An 18,164-nucleotide genomic window follows, 5' to 3' on the forward strand; every position below is an offset into this window, starting at 1 on the left:
GAAGTTAAAAGGAAGGGTTGGGAGGAAATAAAGGGGGACAGGTAGGATAGCAATTCCACACAGATACACACAAACCGCACAGAGAGATTCATTTATTTTTCCCAGAGGTGGTGGACATGAGGAGGGAAGTGGACCCCCAAATAGTCAGTGGAGGTTGACTGTAGCCAATATTACTCATTTGTTATCAGCACACATTAGATCATCATCTAACATAGTGTGATAAAGAGGATTCATGATCTGTGCAAATTTGTACCTTTTATAAACAACTAGAGGCCCGGTGCATGAATTCATGTATGAGTGGGGTCTGGCCAGCCCGCCCTGATGGGGACCCATTCGGCTGGGCTGGTAGGGGGGAGGGGCTGCAGGCGGTTGGCTGGCCGGCCCCGCCCCCAATCTGGGTGTTGGGGGCCTATCAGAGCCAGAGCCCGGGCTGGCCGGGGCGGGGGTCAGGGGGGAAGCCCTGATCGGGGCCCAGATCAGGCTGGTTGGTTGCCGCAGTGTGTGTCATAGCCACTGGTCATTCCGGTCGTTCTGGTTGTTCCACCGTTCTGGTCACTGGGTTTTTATATATATAGATACCATGCATATGAAGTCATTTAATTCTCATGATACTCTGGTGATAAGTAAAATAAGATATAAATAGGTTCAAACTCTGCATTTTGTTCAGCCACTTGCCTTTTTCTTAACATCTTGGACAGTTTGTCATGTCAATATGCATAGACTTATCTAATTCACTGCAAATGCTCTAGAGCATTCCAGTGTGGATATACTCTGAGTAACTGAGCCACGGTATACAACAAACACTTGTGCATTGTTTTTTTGTGAAGCTGTAGCTAGGATCAACAGATTATGAAAAAGAAATGGAAGACCAGAAAGTGTAAGGCTCCACCAACAGTTGGTGTTCTCGCTCTCAAGCCCAGATCCCTGAGAGCTGCTGTGCGGTGGTTAGACACTAGCAGGAGTGTGATGCAGGCCTCTGGGGAAAGCTGAAATGTCACCTGGGGGACTCACCTGCTCCAGATCCTCTGCTGACCTTTTGTTCTCTCCTGTTGGATCCTGATATGGCAGGACAAAGAGCTCAGCAGCCGTAGGTAAACCAGGGAGCACCGCCACCAGGATGTGGGGGCTCGGAACCCCAGTGGCCTGAGGGGGAGAGACGGAGGAGCATGTAAGTCCTGCAGGAAAGGTGATGAGAAGGGGCCAAGCATCCAGCAGGGAGTGGGGGTGGGGTGGTAAGAAGACGCAAGGGGGTGTGGGTGAGGTGTGCAAGCAGGGTCTTGGGTGCACCTTGTAGGAAAGGATGTGAGAACCAGCACTGGGCTGCAAGTGCAGGCTCAGAGTCAGACTGTGTGAGGTTTGATCTCAGCTCCATCCCTGTGAAACCTTAAACACGTTACCTCCTCTGTACCTCCATTCTCCCAAGTAAAAAGTGGGGAGACTGGCAATACTTATGAAAGGGTGGTTTTGAGAATTAAGTAAGTTGCACCTAAAGCATCGGTAGTCATGCCTGGGGACTCAAATGTTAGCTCTTCTTCCTACAGGCCATCTCTGGTGAGTGGACCTTGCCAGGAGAAGACCCTCACTTATTAAACGTTATCATCTGCCCCTCACGCCTTAACCCTTTTAAACCAAACTTCCTCCTTCCTGGTAGCACTAGAGTTACTCCTTCAAATGGACCAATCACATCTGGTTGAATGACTCAACCTAATATAACTCCCCCATATCACACCCCTCAGGCACCTACTGACTTCTCCACATCACAATAACCTGAGGACCAGCCCATTTCATGAAGCATGTTGAGCCCTTCCCTTTGTCATGCCGAATCCTGTTAACATTACAGTTACCACTCAAGGACTTCCTCTTAGTTCATTTGCTCTATTTTCCCCAGCGTTTCCCGAGTCCACTCTCCAGATGGTCCTAGAATCGATCGATAGCTCCAATCCCAGCCATACTCTTCCTTGGTCAGTTAGAACACCATTGTTTCACTAGGACTTCCGACATTCATGTCAAAAAAGGACCTTCTCATTTTCAGCCGTAAAATATCAATGACTCAGGGTGGTCTTTTCCCAGACACCCTTGCTCCAAGCCTTCCATTCGCTTCTGACATTACACTCCCCTCCAAGTATTATCTTCCAGTCTGAGAGATCTTGACAAGTCAACCTCCATAGCAATGACCCTACTGGTTCCCTCCTGTTTAAATACCCGCTGTTAATATCCCAATTCAGCATTTACATACTCTCTCCCCTCAAGTTTTACAATAATCTCCCCATTTCCAGGAGCTTGGCTACTACTTTCAGATTTAGTTTCCTTCAGTCCAACTCAAACTGTGTTTGTCTGTCTAAATCGTTGCAGTAATTCACACTACCAACTGGATTGAATATATATTCAAAGTCATCTCCAATATGGTCCTCCTCTTCCTTTCCAAATGAAATTAACCACAACTCACACAGTCATCTTATGCTCCAGCCAAATGAAATCATATACAATTTCTCAGAATTACAGCCTTCTCCTGAAAATGTTTCTGTGTGTTCCAGCTTCCTGAGAATGTCTTTTCTCTATATTGGCTGCTGAAACCCTACTCTCCTTCATGAGTTTTCTTTCTAAAGTCTGCTTGCTTCTATATATTTTTCAAGATTTCCAAATTAGGTGACTTTTTTGTTTTTTTCTGAACTCCACCTTGATTTAAAGTTGTAAGACATCCCATTTATTGGGTCCTTCCCATGTGCCTAGCATTGTGTTAAGCAACTTAATATTTTGTAATGCAACCTTCCACAACAACTCTTTTATACAATTATCATTATGCCCCTCTTTGTTGGTCAAGACATATCACAGGTTGGGGTCCTCAGGAGGCTGACTTGAGTTTAGCATTTGGGGTGTTTATTAAGGGTGCTCTTGGGATCAACAGCTATGGGAGTGAAGAGAAGGAAGCAAGAATGAGCAGAGGGAGAAGTTGAGCTGTGATGAAGGCCCATGGCAGCCTCGGGTGGTCTTACAAGGAGTAAGGATGGTGCTTCAGGTGTGTGTGAGGTTAAGCCAGGCCCTTCTCTAACTGCATCAGTCACTGGATGTGAGCACTGACATGACCTGGAGCAAGGCAGGTGAAGCCTCTACCCACAGCACTCCTAGCAGTTAAGACAACAGTGTTTCCCCGAATGGGGATCTGGGCAATGCATCTCTATTTCTGTCACAGGACAGATGGCAGATGGAGGAAAGGGAAACAATGGCTCAAGGCCACCTAGGTAGTGAGTGGTGATGATTAGTCTGGGACTTTGGTCTGATCATGAAGCCTCTGTTCATCACCAGTGCTCTACCACCTCCCTTTCCCTGACAATGATCACACAGCGGTTCCTATCACAGCCAATATTATACTGTTCTATGCCCCTACTAGATTTTTAACTCAAGTTTGTCTAAACCATCCTTATCATACTAAAAAAATGCTTAATGAAGACTTTCGGTGAAAGATCCCATGGTGAAATGTCAACAGAAAAACCCCATTTGATGAGAAAAAGGTGATTGTTGAAAGTATCACATATGTCTCCTTTTCCCCCCATTGACCTCTCCCCATCTGCTCCTGCCCCCCAGCACATGCCCTCAGCCCCCTACTGTCTGTGTCCATTGGTTATGCTTACATGCATGTATACAAGTCCTTTGGTTGATCTCTTACCCCTCCCCTGCCTTAATTCTGTCATGTATTGAACAAGAAAAGTACAAATAAGTTGACCACAAGTTGTACCTCTTGTTGGGTTTATTACGGTAAACTTGGCAATGTGATACTTCAGGACTTAAGAAAATGGCCAAAGACAGGGTGGGGCACTAGGCACCAGGGGCTGGGTCAGCTGCCTCTTGGGACTGGGGAACCAGGGAGTTTTCAAAACTGCCTCTATCCATCACAGCCTGTCCTGAGGGATGTTGAGACTGTTTATTCTGCATTGGGCTGATTATGCTATACGTCAGCCTAGAAATATTCTTGCGCAGTCATTTCTAGCCCACTAGACAGCTGGTGGAAAGGTGGAGGCCCAGGGCATCTGATCCCCAGATAATAAATATGAAGAGAAATCAGCCTAAAAAACTGATCACTGCTGAGCTCATGCCTGGTTGATAAATCATGTGGGGACGTTGAACAGCTGCCTGGGAGATCGACAGGGACATGGATCCCTAGAATGCTGCAGACTGAAGGAGGAGGGCAGTGAGTTCATTGAAAGGCAGGCGTCAGTCATCTCTCTAGGACACAGAGGAGAGAAACCAGGTATCACACCAGAGCCAAATAGCCACAAGGGCAGAAGGGCTTATTCCAGTGGGTCCTGTGGTCTAGCAGCTGCGCCATCTGGTGGCCATAATGTATAGCCACCCATAATATGGATGCTGAGTCCTGAAGACAAATGTTGAGAAGGCATGTACACAGAGGTGTTTGAAGATACCCCTTCCCCAGCACACTGTTCCACTTACCCCTGTTTCTCCATATAATAAGACAAAGGATGGAAGCAGAGTGGAGTGGTTATGAAAGTATGAAATCAAGACTCAAACCTTGATGGTCTGACTCCAGAACCTGAATTTTAACTGTTACCTTGGACAAGTTATATCTCTAAGTTCAGTTTCCTTGCCTGTAAAATGGGAATAATCATACTATCCACATCCTAAGCTAGTTTTTTAGTGATGAAATGTGTTAAAATTGCAATGGCACTGAGAAGAGTTTTGGAATATTGTAAGTGCTAAGTAAATATCAACAAAAATAATAGTATGAATATGGGACAGGCCAGCTGTTTGCTAAAAGGGTGGATGCAAGATCAGTTTTCTGAGCAAGGTTATCTGAATGCCTTTAGCCAATATCTCTTTGTGGCATTTACTATCATGTATTGGGTGCAGGAGAGAATGTACAAAAACGTACACCTACATTGACTTTCCTTTGGGGGCTAAGAATATACCCGAGGAAAAAGTCTCTCATCTCTGATTTTCTGGGTGTGGGCAATAATTCCAAGCAGCTCCATAAGCAGACATCCCTCCTCTGATCATTCATGAAAGTGGAGTACCCACAGGGCAGTGTGTCTAAAAGAAGGTGTCCTCTCGAAATGCCAGTGACATTTGCTTAGAGAGGAATACATCGCATCACCTGGTTATTTTCCCAGCAACCCCAGGAGCTGTGTTTCACAGGTAACAACCCAGACATTGGACTCAGAGCCTTCAATTCAACGTTCTGCCTTCATCACTTATTAGCTTTGAGGCATTAGGCAAGTTAACCCCTCTGAACCTCAGTTGCTCAATCTGCAAAAGGAGGACAAATAATACCTTCCTGCCAGGGCTGTTGCAGGCAACAAATGCCTTTAAAAGACCTGGTCATAGAAGGATGACTAACCATCATGCTCCGAGTGCTCACTGTGCTGTTATGCTCACCGTCTGTGGAGCTGGAACCCAGGGCTGCTCTTACTAATTGGATTCACACTGTCTCTCAGCATTAAGACACGTAAAACCAGACGCTGATTGTATACTTACTAGTGGCTCATCATGAACTCTGCAATCTGACTGTATCACAAACTCCCACGCTCTTCTCTGAGTAGAGTTCATGGCCACATATTTGTTTACAGTTTCACCCCCCAGAAGCATCTATGATGCATCTGCAATCACGGAGCTCAGCTCTGCAGATATCAGACAGATCTCCCAGGGGCTCCAGATCTCTCCTGTCGTTTCTTTGCATAAGGATTCCCTCACCGTGAAGCTCTTCAGGGACAGTCCCTTCTCAGCCTGGGCAAGAGAGAACCGTGTGCACTCACTTCCACCAGGGACTTTTTGATGACTCTGCTGATGTCCCTCCTCCACTCAGGGATGTCCGGGTTGTAGTCGTCCAGGTTTGGAGAAAAGGACAAGCGAAGAGATCGAAATTCCTCTGGGAACACAAGAGTAGGGTGATCACTGTAAGTCAAGTAGTTCTCTCAAGAAGTCTGTATACTTTGCATTGTATGCAAAGCCCTAATGAAGGGTCCATTTCCTCCACACTCACCAGAAAGACCCTGCTAGAAGGCAAATTCAATATCCCATCCCTGTTATCTCCCGCTCCTCTTTTTCCAGAACAAAGCCCTAGGCCAGGGGTCCTCAAACTTTTTAAACAGGGGGCCAGTTCACTGTCCCTCAGACTGTTGGAGGGCCGTACTATAGTATAAAAAAAACCTATGAACAAATTCCTATGCACACTGCACATATCTTATTTTGAAGTAAAAAAACAAAACGGGAACAAATACAATATTTGTATTTGCATGTGGCCCGAGGGCCGTATAGTTTGAGGACCCCTGCCCTAGGCCCTGGTCCCTGCTCAACTCCGAAGCCTTTGTCCATTGTCCCCCAGTTCCAGACTCTGTACTCCTGACATGAAATGACCTGGAGCGCCCTGAAGGCACCTCAAGTTCATGACCTTGGGCCTTTGCACACACTATCCCTTGCCTAGAATGCCCATGTTTCCCATCTTCCATGCAAACTCAGAGCATTTACTAAATGAGTGCCCTCTCCCATCTTGTTTTAATTTTCTTTTTTATGGCACAACTGCATTTTGCATACACTTTCACTATTATTACATGATTGCATACTTATAATTATTATTATCGTCATTCTGTTGCTATTTTTAAATCTTTATTGTTCAGATTATTACAGATGTTCCTCTTTTTCCCCCCCATAGCTCCCCTCCATCCGATTCCCACCCCACCCCAGGCCCTCACCCACCCCCCACTGTCCTCGTCCATAGGTATAAGATCTTTGTCCAATCTCTTCCCTCACCCCCCACACTCCTTCCCCCTGAGAATTGTCAGTCTGCTCCCTTTCCATGCCCCTGATTCTATTACATTCTGTTGCTATTTTGCGTTTGCATGAAAGTTTTATGTAATGGAATTTAAAGCTCCTCAGTTCAAGGGTTTTCTTAGTTGACTCCCTGGTCCCTGAGTTAGTCCCACTCCTCCAGGAAGTAGGTGGGATTACAGAAGCGAGAATTTTATGAGGAGAGAGTTGGAGAAAAAGCCACAGGAGCTTGAGCACCCCTGACTGTGATCACAGACGGGCTCTGCAGTCTGTGGGAGGTTCAGAAAGACTGTGGGAGAGTCTTCTAGCCAAAGTCAGCCAGAGGAGTCCCCTGTGCCCCAGGAATGGATCTGCCCTGGAATTCCTGTCTTAGTCACTGGTGGGCATCCGCACACAGAAGGTGTAGCCTTGGCCCCAGCATGGTGCTGGGTTTCAGAGCATAGCCCAGAACCTTAACTCAGCTCAGCATTTGGCACATGGCTCCGCACAGCATGTGGAATACAATTTAATAGATTCTTACCACAGCCCCCTCATCCCACACAACCCAATAGTGACTTTCTCTGCTGCCTCATGTCCTGCAGGGTCCCTACTCCAGGCCCCTGTCCTTCCCTGGGTTCCTCAATCTGCCCACATTAGCACCATGCTTTCAGGTCCCTAGGCCAGTGATGGCGAACCTTTTGAGCTCGGCGTGTCAGCATTTTGAAAAACCCTAACTTAACGCTGGTGCCGTGTCACATATAGAAATTTTTTGATATTTGCAACCATAGTAAAACAAAGACTTATATTTCTGATATTTATTTTATATATTTAAATGCCATTTAACAAAGAAAAATCAACCAAAAAAATGAGTTCACGTGTCACCTCTGACACGCGTGTCATAGGTTCGCCATCACTGCCCTAGACTATAGCATTCTCAACTTTCTTATCTTTCAGGCTCTCCTGGGAGAACCCCCTCCCACCAGCCACTTTGGTATCCTCCCTTTCACCAACTCAAACACCCTCCATCATATGACCCTGCTTATCTTTTTCATATTTCTTTTTTTTTTTTTTGCTAAAAGTATTACAAAGGGTATTACATAAGTGCCCTTTTTTCCCCCCCTCCCTTGACAAACCCCTGCCCTCCCTTACCCCCCAGTGTCTTATGTCCATTAGTTATGCTTATATAGATGCATACAAGTCCTTCGGTTGATCTCTTACTCCCCTCCCTCCTGTCCCCCAACCCTCCCTGACCTTCCCACTGCAGTTTGACAGTCAGTTTGAGGCAGCTCTGCCTCTGTATCTATTATTGTTCAAAAGTTTGTAATGGTCTTTATTATCCATGAATGAGTGAGATCATGTGGTATTTTTCCTTCATTGACTGGCTTGTTTCACTTATTTTGTTTTTATTGTCTGTTTCCCACTGGAATATAAATGCAATGAGGAAAGGGGTATTGTATTCCTGGCTCTATGAAATAGTTTCTTGTTCATGGCTTTTCAATTCCTATCTGTAAGTCATTTAATGATTAAATTTTTCTGTTGAATAAATAAATGCATGAATTACAGTGCAGGCTCTCTGTAATTTCTACATTTACTATTTAACTAACATTTCTTGACTTAAGCGGTTCCTTGTGCTTGGGGGTTCAGCAACAAGGGCAATGCTGCGTACACATTCAGGAAACATAAACACCCACTTGCATTTCCTAACAATGCAAGGACTCCTGGGACACAAGCTTTGATGACTCCTACATGGTAAGGTGTGCATTAGTGGCAGTCCAGAGATGTCTATTTTCAGAGTTTGACTATTTTACGAGTCACTGGTTACCAATGTGAATACCACCATGTCCGTTCTGATGGCGAGCAGTGAAATGCATACTAATTAGTAGCCTGGTCAATGGCAGTGCTAGAAAATCACCCACTGAGTCCTAACTTTTCACTTCAAAGGTATGTTTATGTCATTTTCACTTCCCCAGAACCTCTTATCAAACTGTAGAAACTTCATCTACAAGGGAAGATGTTTATCTTAATAGAAGGACACAAATGATGAAGGTCCCTCTGAAATTACTTAGCATGTTAAACAGTGGGGCGGGGTAGAGGGGGATGGCTGAGCAATGTTATACTTAAGTTCATTCAACAAATAGGGGATGCATGTGGGAGGACTGAGAAGGGTAAACATCAATAATACATATGCACATATACATCCACACACATCCACATATACATACATACATACATACATACACACATACATATATACACACACACCTATATATATATATATATATATATATATATATATATATATATATGTGTGTGTGTGTGTGTGTGTGTGTATATATATAGTAGCTGCTGAGAGAGAAATTCTACATATTCATATATTCTTTGTTGTATTAAAAGAGTAAACCTGTGCCCTGAAGCACATTAAAGGAAATAATAAAAAGGAGATTTTCTTTCCTCTGGTCTATTACGTGTCTTTAGGTGGATAATCTTTCCTCTGTCTACTTCCCAAATATGATGCCTCCTTCAGTGTGACCATGATGGCCTTAATGTTTCCCTCAACTTGACTGCATTCCAGACAGGTTCCTTCCTGACTATAGATCCCTGACCTCTCTTTTCTAAGAGCATTTACTTTGGCAAACTTGCGATTGTAAAGTCTTTCTCTGCCCCTTTGAGATATAAATCTTCTATAAGCCATGAATAGCTTTCTCAAGGACCAGGGAGCCATGCCTTTCAATGTCATCATCAAGAAAATAAGACCCCTACCACTGAGGGCGGGGCAGGAGCCTCACTTTCTAAGCACCAATTAGCAAACAATGTCCTAATGACATTGATAATCCCCCAAAGTCCTCTAGTACTTTTCCACTGGCTCATCCCAGAGTTTAAACATCTCCCTGCCTTTTGTTTAGGTTGAATTAAATCTTGCCTAACTCCATGTGCTGCAATTTGCGTTTAATATGTCAAAAGTGTCATCACAATTTTCTAGTCATTCATATGCAGCTCTGGACAACTCACCTGACTAAAGACAAATTTAGAAAAGTGTGATGGTTCAGGGACTTGGTTAGAGGAGGGGAAGCCACTTCACCTTTTTCAGTGAAGATAACCCATCTGAAGGGGTGACTCTCTTTTGGATTATGCCTTTTAAGGAGTTTTAGGAAGAGGAACAACTAAGTAGCAAAGTGGTGGAAAGTGGTTAGAAATGTTCCCTCTGAATTCAGAGTCTTAGACTCTGTTTACTATACTTACCTCATATTTTCTCATTTGTAAAACAAGGATAATTATAGCATATTTCTCATAAGCCTTTCTCAACTCTGTTCAATAAAATAGATCATATATATCAAGTGCTTAGAACAGATGCTGGTAATGGTTCCATCAATGTTAATTACTAGCACTACCATCATTATTGGATCTGTCACTGAACAGCAGAATAATGTTAAGTCAGTAATTTCCCATTTCTGGGCCACAATTTACTATCTGCAAAATGACTAGTTGGACCATGTAAGCCTAGAGAATACATAGATTTAAAGTTCTCTCTGTTGTTCTAGTAAGAAAATATTTGATACTCTTAACCAAGGGGACATCTGTGGGAAGAATGGGTCAGTGCCCCTAGTGACCCCTGTGCCATCCGGGAAGATGAGAGAGGCAAAAGAGCATCAGGTGGAAAAGACATGAGAGCCAGCGCAGTAGGGAAATCTCAGAAGCATGAGTCCTTGGTATGGATGTTCTGTGTTGGAAGCCCAGTTCCACCATTTACTAGACAGGGCAAGTTACTTACCCCTCTGCAAAAAATGAGAGTAATAATTATACCATCATAATTAGCTAGTTCTTATGAATAGGAAGAAAGCAAAAGGGAGCCAGGCATTGCCATCTGGGCAGCTTTACCAGGAAGCTGAAACTTTACCCTCCCCAGAGAACCATGGGTCCATTCCCTCCAGATCACTGGGGGAAGGGACTGGACAAAGGGGGGATGGATGCATGAGCAATAAAGTTGGGGTGACATAAGGAAGGTGCCTGTTGGTCTAACCTGGAAGCAAAAATAATTGGCTAGAGGAGGTGGGGCCATTGAAAGCCCGGGAAGATTGGGGGATACATAATCCCCCAGACAACGGAATACTTCACTCTCTTTTGGCTCTCTTGTTCCTCTGGCTTGGCTCCTGCTTCCTTGCATTTACCCATGTTCCCTCCATCGCTATGTGGCAATGGGCTGATGGACTGCAGCTGGGAACACAAGCTAAGTTAGCCTGGGCTATGCAAATATGGAACAGAACCTTGAGCAATAGTTGTAATCCTAGTGCTGCTAAAGACACAGCTGGACTTCTTCCTTGACTGGATGAAGGAAAATGGGATCTTGGAAAATCATGGATGTAATTTCACACAACTACAAGCCACTCAATCTCCTGTGCGAGTCTCAGAAAATTCCTCTCTTGTGACATGGCAAGAACCCCACATTCACCAGCAACAGATGGGGATGCAGAGAGCTCCCCACCAATAACAATAATATCACCTATCCTACACTGGGGTTGTTATGAGGATTCAATGCATCCCAGGGCATAGAAATGGGTAGAGAAGTAAAGAGAAGAAAATTTTCCTCCTGATTGAACTCTGGCTGGGCCATTGCCTCACTGATGGGACCTTGTGAGGGAAATCGCAGCCCTGGTCTACTTTCACTTACTATTGGGCTTCTCAATTTCTTGGCAGGGGTGGGGGTTGGGGGAAAAGGGAGGGGACATTATGAAATCTAACACCCAGCTATGCAGGGAATATCCTCCTCAGACACGTTCCAAGTTGCTTACAAATTACTTTCTGAATTTGAAGGTCAAGTTGGCAATATGAGAAATGAGAAATAGAACCTGCATCAGAATCAATTAATTCTGGAACTGGGACAATTGATATTATCTGAACCACCAGCTGGTTTGGCTATCTATCTATCTATCTATCTATCTATCTATCTATCTATCCTCTCTCCCTCCTTTCTCCCTCCCTTTTGTACACTCTCTCTCTGCACAGCATTTACTTTCCCTATCTTCTTTAAAATTATTTTTTTAAATTTTAATTTCCATACTGCATATGTACCACTTCCATATCAACAATAAAAGTTTACATTTTTGTTATCCACTAATAACAGTGCATCCATCTGAATATCCTTCTATGCAGAAAATAATTCCCAAATGAGCTCAATTTGTATAAACTGTTTTTTCAATCCTCATTTTCAATTAATAATTCCACCTTTCCAGTTCAGTACATTTTCATTCCATCTAATAATCAAACCATATTCAACTTCCCCAATGGATTACAAAATTACAGTGACTTGTTCAAATCAATATCCAGTATATGACATCTGCCTGTTATGACCCTTCCATCCCTTTTAATCTAGCATCATTTTTATGATACAGATTTGTGTAAAATATTTTCAGAGTATTTAGATATTGGCAGATTCCTTAACGTTGACTTTTATAGAAAGCCTCAATATTAACCATTTTCTTTTATAATCGATTTTAGCTATTCAAACAACACCAAGATGCCAAATGGAATGGAAGAGCCTTACACATCATGAAGCTCACCCTACCTAAGGTGAGTGAGCGAATGGACACTCTATGTGCACCAGGGCCACTTGGAGAGAAAAACAAAACAAAACAATAAACCCTCTGGGGTCTTGTGACTACTATTTTGCTGGGGTCTCTTCCCTAAAAGAGGAGACCAGACCTGACTCAGCTCTTTCTCAACCACTGTCCTCTGCGCTGTGGTTAGAGGTCATAAGCCAATGGCCTCTGGCACTCTGGTACCGAGTAACCTCTGAGCAGGGGGGCAGCGGTGAATCAGTGAAGACAGAGTACTCACCATACACTGCGATGGTCTTGGTATCTTGCAGAATGGCATTCCCAGCTGAGACCTGCACTGTGATGGTGTTCATCCCTTCAGAGGTAAACTTGAATGATATGCTGCCTTCCAAGGTGATCAAGGGCTAGAATAAACAAAAGCATGGAGTAAGGGCAAAACTATATATATTATTGATTTCAGAGAAGAAGGGAGGGTGAGAGAGAGAAACATCAATGATGAGAGAGAATGACTGTCTGTTGCCTCCTGTACACCCTTTACTGGGGATCAAGGCTGCAACCAGGGAAACAAACCTTGACCTCATGTTTCATAGGTGGATGCTCAACCACTGAGCAACACTAGCCAAGCCAAAGCTCTTCAGTTACAGAGGAGACAGCCACCAGCAAGCATCTTAAATCAGTGGAGGCTCTTTTTGGTGACATCTGACTCCATCCATACCTCCCCATCATCTCAAGTCCAGACCAGAAAGGGGCTATAGAGCCATGGCCCCAAGCAGCCCTGCCCATGCCTTCTGAATTTGACACTTCTCTCCTGGCACCATACTGAGGGCTGGGAAGATTGATATGTTGTGCTTGTTGATGGGAATACATGTGTCTTTATGGATAATCTACTCATATTAAGCAGATCCTTTCATTCAAGGAAACATTCAGATCAGACCAAAAGAGAGGGCCATATGAACCCAGATTTAAGCAGCAGTCACTGAAAATCTACAAACTGCCAGTTGCTTATCTCCAGAGTATACTAGTCATAATAAATTACAATGGAACACAGCAACCGTGAACACCAAAACCACAGTAGTTAACAGGAATGGCCTGGCATGGCTGGGCTTCCTCTGAGAGGCCTATCAGCATTTCATGGAAGCAGCTTCCATGGAAACAAGTACTAATTGGATGGTGGTTTGAGGACTCAAACAAATAAATAAATAAAGACAATGACTTGGACCAGTGCCTGTGCTACAATTGGATGCCGGGGTCCTGAAGGAAAAGATTATTAGCCTATGACCTCCCTCAACTCACTCCCCGCAATCATTTCTTTCCTGTCTTTTCTTAATTAATTTTAAAATCAAAAGTCATTTAATTCCCTGGATGGCAGAGGGAAGATGAAAGCCAGCATAAGAAGGTTGCTCAACATGATCTATTGAAAATGTGGTTTTCTGCTAAAAGGTAAATAATAGGAGACAGAGAATAACATTGTTTAGGACTTTCACCTTCCAAGACTAGCTTTCAATAACATAGATTTCTACTCTCTCACTGTGGGTCATGTCCTCTCAGTTTGGGCTGAATTTACATGTATAGTTTCAGAAGTAATAAAAAATGGGCTTCTTTTCAGCTGAGTTAATGTTAACTGTAGAGATGAGAGATTCCTTCCACTGTCAGGCTTGTAGCAGGGCTAGAGGGGAGTGTTCATTGTTGGCCTGTGCAAAATTGTCTGGAGTTAAAGCCAAAGTTCAGCTCTGGGGTAGAACAATATTTGCATTAAAATAAAATGCATTGCATCAGAACAGTTAAGTCATCAAGAGACAGGGACTCTGCTGGAAGAAGATGGGGCTTCCAGTCCAGGGCAGTCCGTCCTGTGCCCTATGCTGGCGGACACTCTGGGGCCTTATTTTAATTTATGAGAATGGAGTGAGTTCAAAACTGAAACAGAGCACACGGCCAGGTATAAGGAGAATAAGAATCCGTGTAGGCATCAGAAGGCCTTGGATCTGATCCCTGCATGAAGCAGCTGAATGGGATTGGAGCAGGCCACTCTGTCCACCTCTTCCTCACTTTTGTTCATCTGCCAAACGAAGGACTCAGAGTAAATGAGGTGAAGGTCTCTACTGGTTTAAAAATGGCTGCTGACTTTTGATCACGGGGGATGTTCTGGGAAAACAGAAAGGGTAAAGCTGACTAAAGAAGTTGGCATGTCTGATGCAGGGTGAGGAGGCCATTTGGGGAGCTGGGTGGTAATGGGTGTTGGGGAGCACAGGAGACTTGGTTGGAAAGTTTGTAAGGAGGACATTCTGAAAAAAGGGAATTGTGCTGAAGACAGCCTGCCATGTTGATCAGAATTCCAACTTAGGGGAGTGCCGAAGGTGGCGTCCCTAATTTTTCCTTGACCTTTCCAAACAAGTCTGTACACTTGCAGACCCCCGGGTGTTTACTGGAATCCTCATGCTTAATCTTGGGTGTCCTTACTTAAAGGACACTGCAAACACATGTGCCCTTGATTGTATCTAAAAGATAAACTTTATCTCAAACTGCTGTTACAATAAAAGCCTAACGAGGCAGGCAATCGAGGCTACCTGGTTCCTTTAGCCAGGCAGTCCCTTAGCCTTCTCTTTCACAGCAAATGTTGTGTCAGAGTAATCATTCATCCATAGCTCAGGGTCTGCTGGTCAGCCCCAGCAAATGGGCATCTGTTGCTTTTGCCTGGCCCGTATCCATTCACCTCTTTTCCTTTTGGGAACCATTCCCTCCCTTGTCTTGGTTCATGTGGTTCTCAGGAGGCTGACTTCCACATGTCTTTCTACCCCAGCGCTGTGACCAAGGCCTGGTCGATCATAGTCCATCCCAGGACTTGTGTTAGAACTTTGGAGAAAGGTTTGTTTTCTCTGCTGAGCTGTGAGGGTGTAAAGCTTGGGCTGCTGCAAAGGGTCACTGCAAAGGATTGTCCAACTAGAGAAGGGCAGTTACACAGAGGAAGGCAGAGGCAAGAAGTAGGGGATGGCATGGTGAGAGAAAGAAACAGAGACAGGCAGAGAAACAGAGACAGAGAGACAAAGAGAACACATATATTGATGCTCTAAGGGCCTACTGGCCCCGAGGCTAGGGACCCCCACCCCAGACTCTGGAGTTCCACAAGCCATCTCATTCCCTTTCTGCTTCAGCCAGTTGGAGTTGAGCTGCCACCAGCTCCCATGCGTGTTGTTTCCAGCATGACCCACCTCCGTGTTGTTCCCGTACCACCACACGTAGGTGAGGGTGCCCACTTGGCTGGGCCACAGCACGGCGGTTGCGTTGACCTCTTTGTTCTTCGTGGTGACAAAGGGCAGGGCCAGGTGCACATGCTCCAGGGGACCTGAGGCACAAGAGGAGAGAGGAGGGATGGAGAGGGAAGAGCTTTCTCTGCTGCAACCTCTCTGCTCTAGAGAGAATACGCATGACTCGTTCTAATGCCTCCAGAACACAGCAGTCATTTTCCTGAGAAAAGTGCTCTGCAGCTTTTGCTACCTTGGAGAAAAGGATATATTGTGAATAACTACATCTCAACATTTTCCATTTACCGACTTTCTTCCAGGCCTAACATGTCTGAGTTGTTTATGTGTAAAAGTTTAAAAATTAACAAATAATTTATGAAGTCTTTAAGTGAAAAGGCATAATAGGAGGTTTGACAGGGAAACAGAGAGTCTTTCCAAGAGGTTATATCCTTGGTGATAAACCAGGATTGTGAAAAATCTCATAGACTCCATGTTGCGTGGTGCGAGAAGGAGGATAATTATTCTTTATTATTTACTGTATTTTAAAGATCTGTGTAAGTGTGTGTGTGTGTCTGTGTGTGTGTGTGTGTGTGTATGTGTGTGTATGGGCTTGTCTGTAAAGCATCTGGTTAGGTAACCATAGAAAAAACTGTGTTTGGTGTTGAGTTAAGCTTGTCCAGGACAAAGGCATGCCTGAGTGGGCAGAGAGCTCTCCGGTTCTCACTCCTCAGGATGTGCTAAACTAATCAAAGGATGATGCTATCGATGGAGGCCCCTTAGACCAGAAATCTTAATCAGATGAACAAATCTACAAAGATACCAATATCCTCCTCCTACAGAACCACTCGGACCTTTCCTAGGACCCTGACCTTCCCTTTGAGTCGCTGTTCCCAGGAAAAATGTGATTTCCTCTGAGGTTGAAAATGACAGAAATCTATCATTTCCACCATTATTCCACAAGGTGGAGAAGAAGGGGGTGCCTCGGGCCTTTCCCCCTGCTCAATCACCGCCTCTTCTTCTGCTTGACCTTTACATGTGTTTCCTGGTATACCGTCTCTGGCCTTTTCTCCCTCCACGTGCTCTTCCACTGAGTCATATCACCCACACCCTGACCTTCAACTGATGACCACATGCTACGGGCTCCAAAACCACCTTCTGGACTCCAGACTCAATTAGCAGCCAAAGGGTTCTGAGAAACGCATGATTCTCCCCCATTCTATATTCTCCATCTGTCGAATAAAACCAGTGTTTATCCAGGGGAGCAACCCAGAAGTAGAAAGTCAATCTAGATTGCTTATTTCTTACCACCCACATCCATTTAGCCCACCATTTATTTGGTTTCAGAAATATGTCTCCACTAGAACTCTTCTCACCCACCCCAATCCTGCCCTGATTCATGCACTAACCATCCCCCCTACCGGGGCCATTACCATTCTCTCACCGACTTCCTGCCTCTAACCTATACCTACATGATCCACCTGCTGCCCTACATGTTCAATGCCTGCCTCCCTCAATAACACATAAGCGGCACCCAATGCCAGGTGTCTCAGCACCTTGAATACAATATATGCTCTAGGGTGAGGGTGGAGCAAGCGCATGGACCTTGAGGGAGAGGTGGCTCTCCATGTTGGAGGAATAGTAAGAAAGCCCGAACAGCTGCAATGCAGAGATGGAAGGAAGGAGTGGAAGCCAATGAGATCTAAGAGGTATTCAGGACACGTAGCATGTCAGCCTTGTAGGCCTTGAACTATATGCGTGTGTTTGTGTAGCTTCATTCTTGCATGTATCTACATCACATATGCATACAAAGCATGGTGATGGTGAGGTACCTTCTCACCCTCCAAACTGTTCTCAGAGATTTTCCTAGAAAGCCATGTGGATTATGCTATTCACTTGCTCAAATTAAAACCCCCATTACCTAATTATAATAACAATAATAACACATATTGATGTAACATTTGTGAGACAGGAAACACAGGCTGCCAACTTGGGAGGATAAGAGCCCTGTGCATTTACCTTTAAAGATAAGGCTAGGACAGTTTCCAAGACATAGCAGATACTCGAACATTCGCTGAGTAACAAATGATATAATTTCCTGTCTCTGCTTTTGTCCATGCTTCTCTCTCTTTACAGAATTTGAGGTGAGGCTTTGTGACCAGCATACAGAATAGAATTGATTTCCTGGCTTAGAAGCCATACGATAAAAAGTCATTGGTCATAAGTCAGAATAGTTCAATGAGGTGACCAAAGGCAGCACTACTGAGGGACAGCTGTGCACCACACATTCTGCTAATGGCTTTTAATTCCCCTTTCATCCTCACAACAACCTCACGGAGCAGGCCCTGCCATCATCCCTATCTAGAGACCAACAAACAGAAAGGTGACCTTCCTTGATTCCAGGGTGTGAACTAAAGCAGCTCTATTTCAGAGCCCATGCTCTGCCAGCTGAAATTGCTCGATAAAACTCTCCCATTTTAACAAAAGAGCTAGGAAGAGTCACTAGTTACTGACGATTTAACTATGATCCAGGCACTGAAAAAAGAACTTGACACATGCTCTCAGACTTTGCATGGCTCCTGCCAGTCCCCTGTTTGCTCCAGAAGGCCATGCTGTGTTC

General features: G+C 44.5%; 1 protein-coding gene across 1 annotated transcript in view; it reads right to left on the bottom strand.

Moving 5' to 3' along the window:
- SORCS1 (sortilin related VPS10 domain containing receptor 1) overlaps positions 1 to 18,164 on the bottom strand; it is a 290,995-nt gene that overhangs the window by 27,699 nt on the left and 245,132 nt on the right. The window contains exons 20-23 of the mRNA XM_006088177.3: positions 15,515 to 15,648; positions 12,589 to 12,712; positions 5,766 to 5,878; positions 1,012 to 1,143 (exon numbers count right to left, since the gene is read on the bottom strand). Coding sequence (XP_006088239.1) covers positions 1,012 to 1,143; positions 5,766 to 5,878; positions 12,589 to 12,712; positions 15,515 to 15,648 — 503 coding nt within the window. The remainder of the gene's footprint in view (positions 1 to 1,011; positions 1,144 to 5,765; positions 5,879 to 12,588; positions 12,713 to 15,514; positions 15,649 to 18,164) is intronic.

This window comes from Myotis lucifugus, unplaced genomic scaffold, assembly GCF_000147115.1.
Source record: "Myotis lucifugus unplaced genomic scaffold, Myoluc2.0 scaffold_44, whole genome shotgun sequence".
Lineage (NCBI taxonomy): Eukaryota > Metazoa > Chordata > Mammalia > Chiroptera > Vespertilionidae > Myotis > Myotis lucifugus.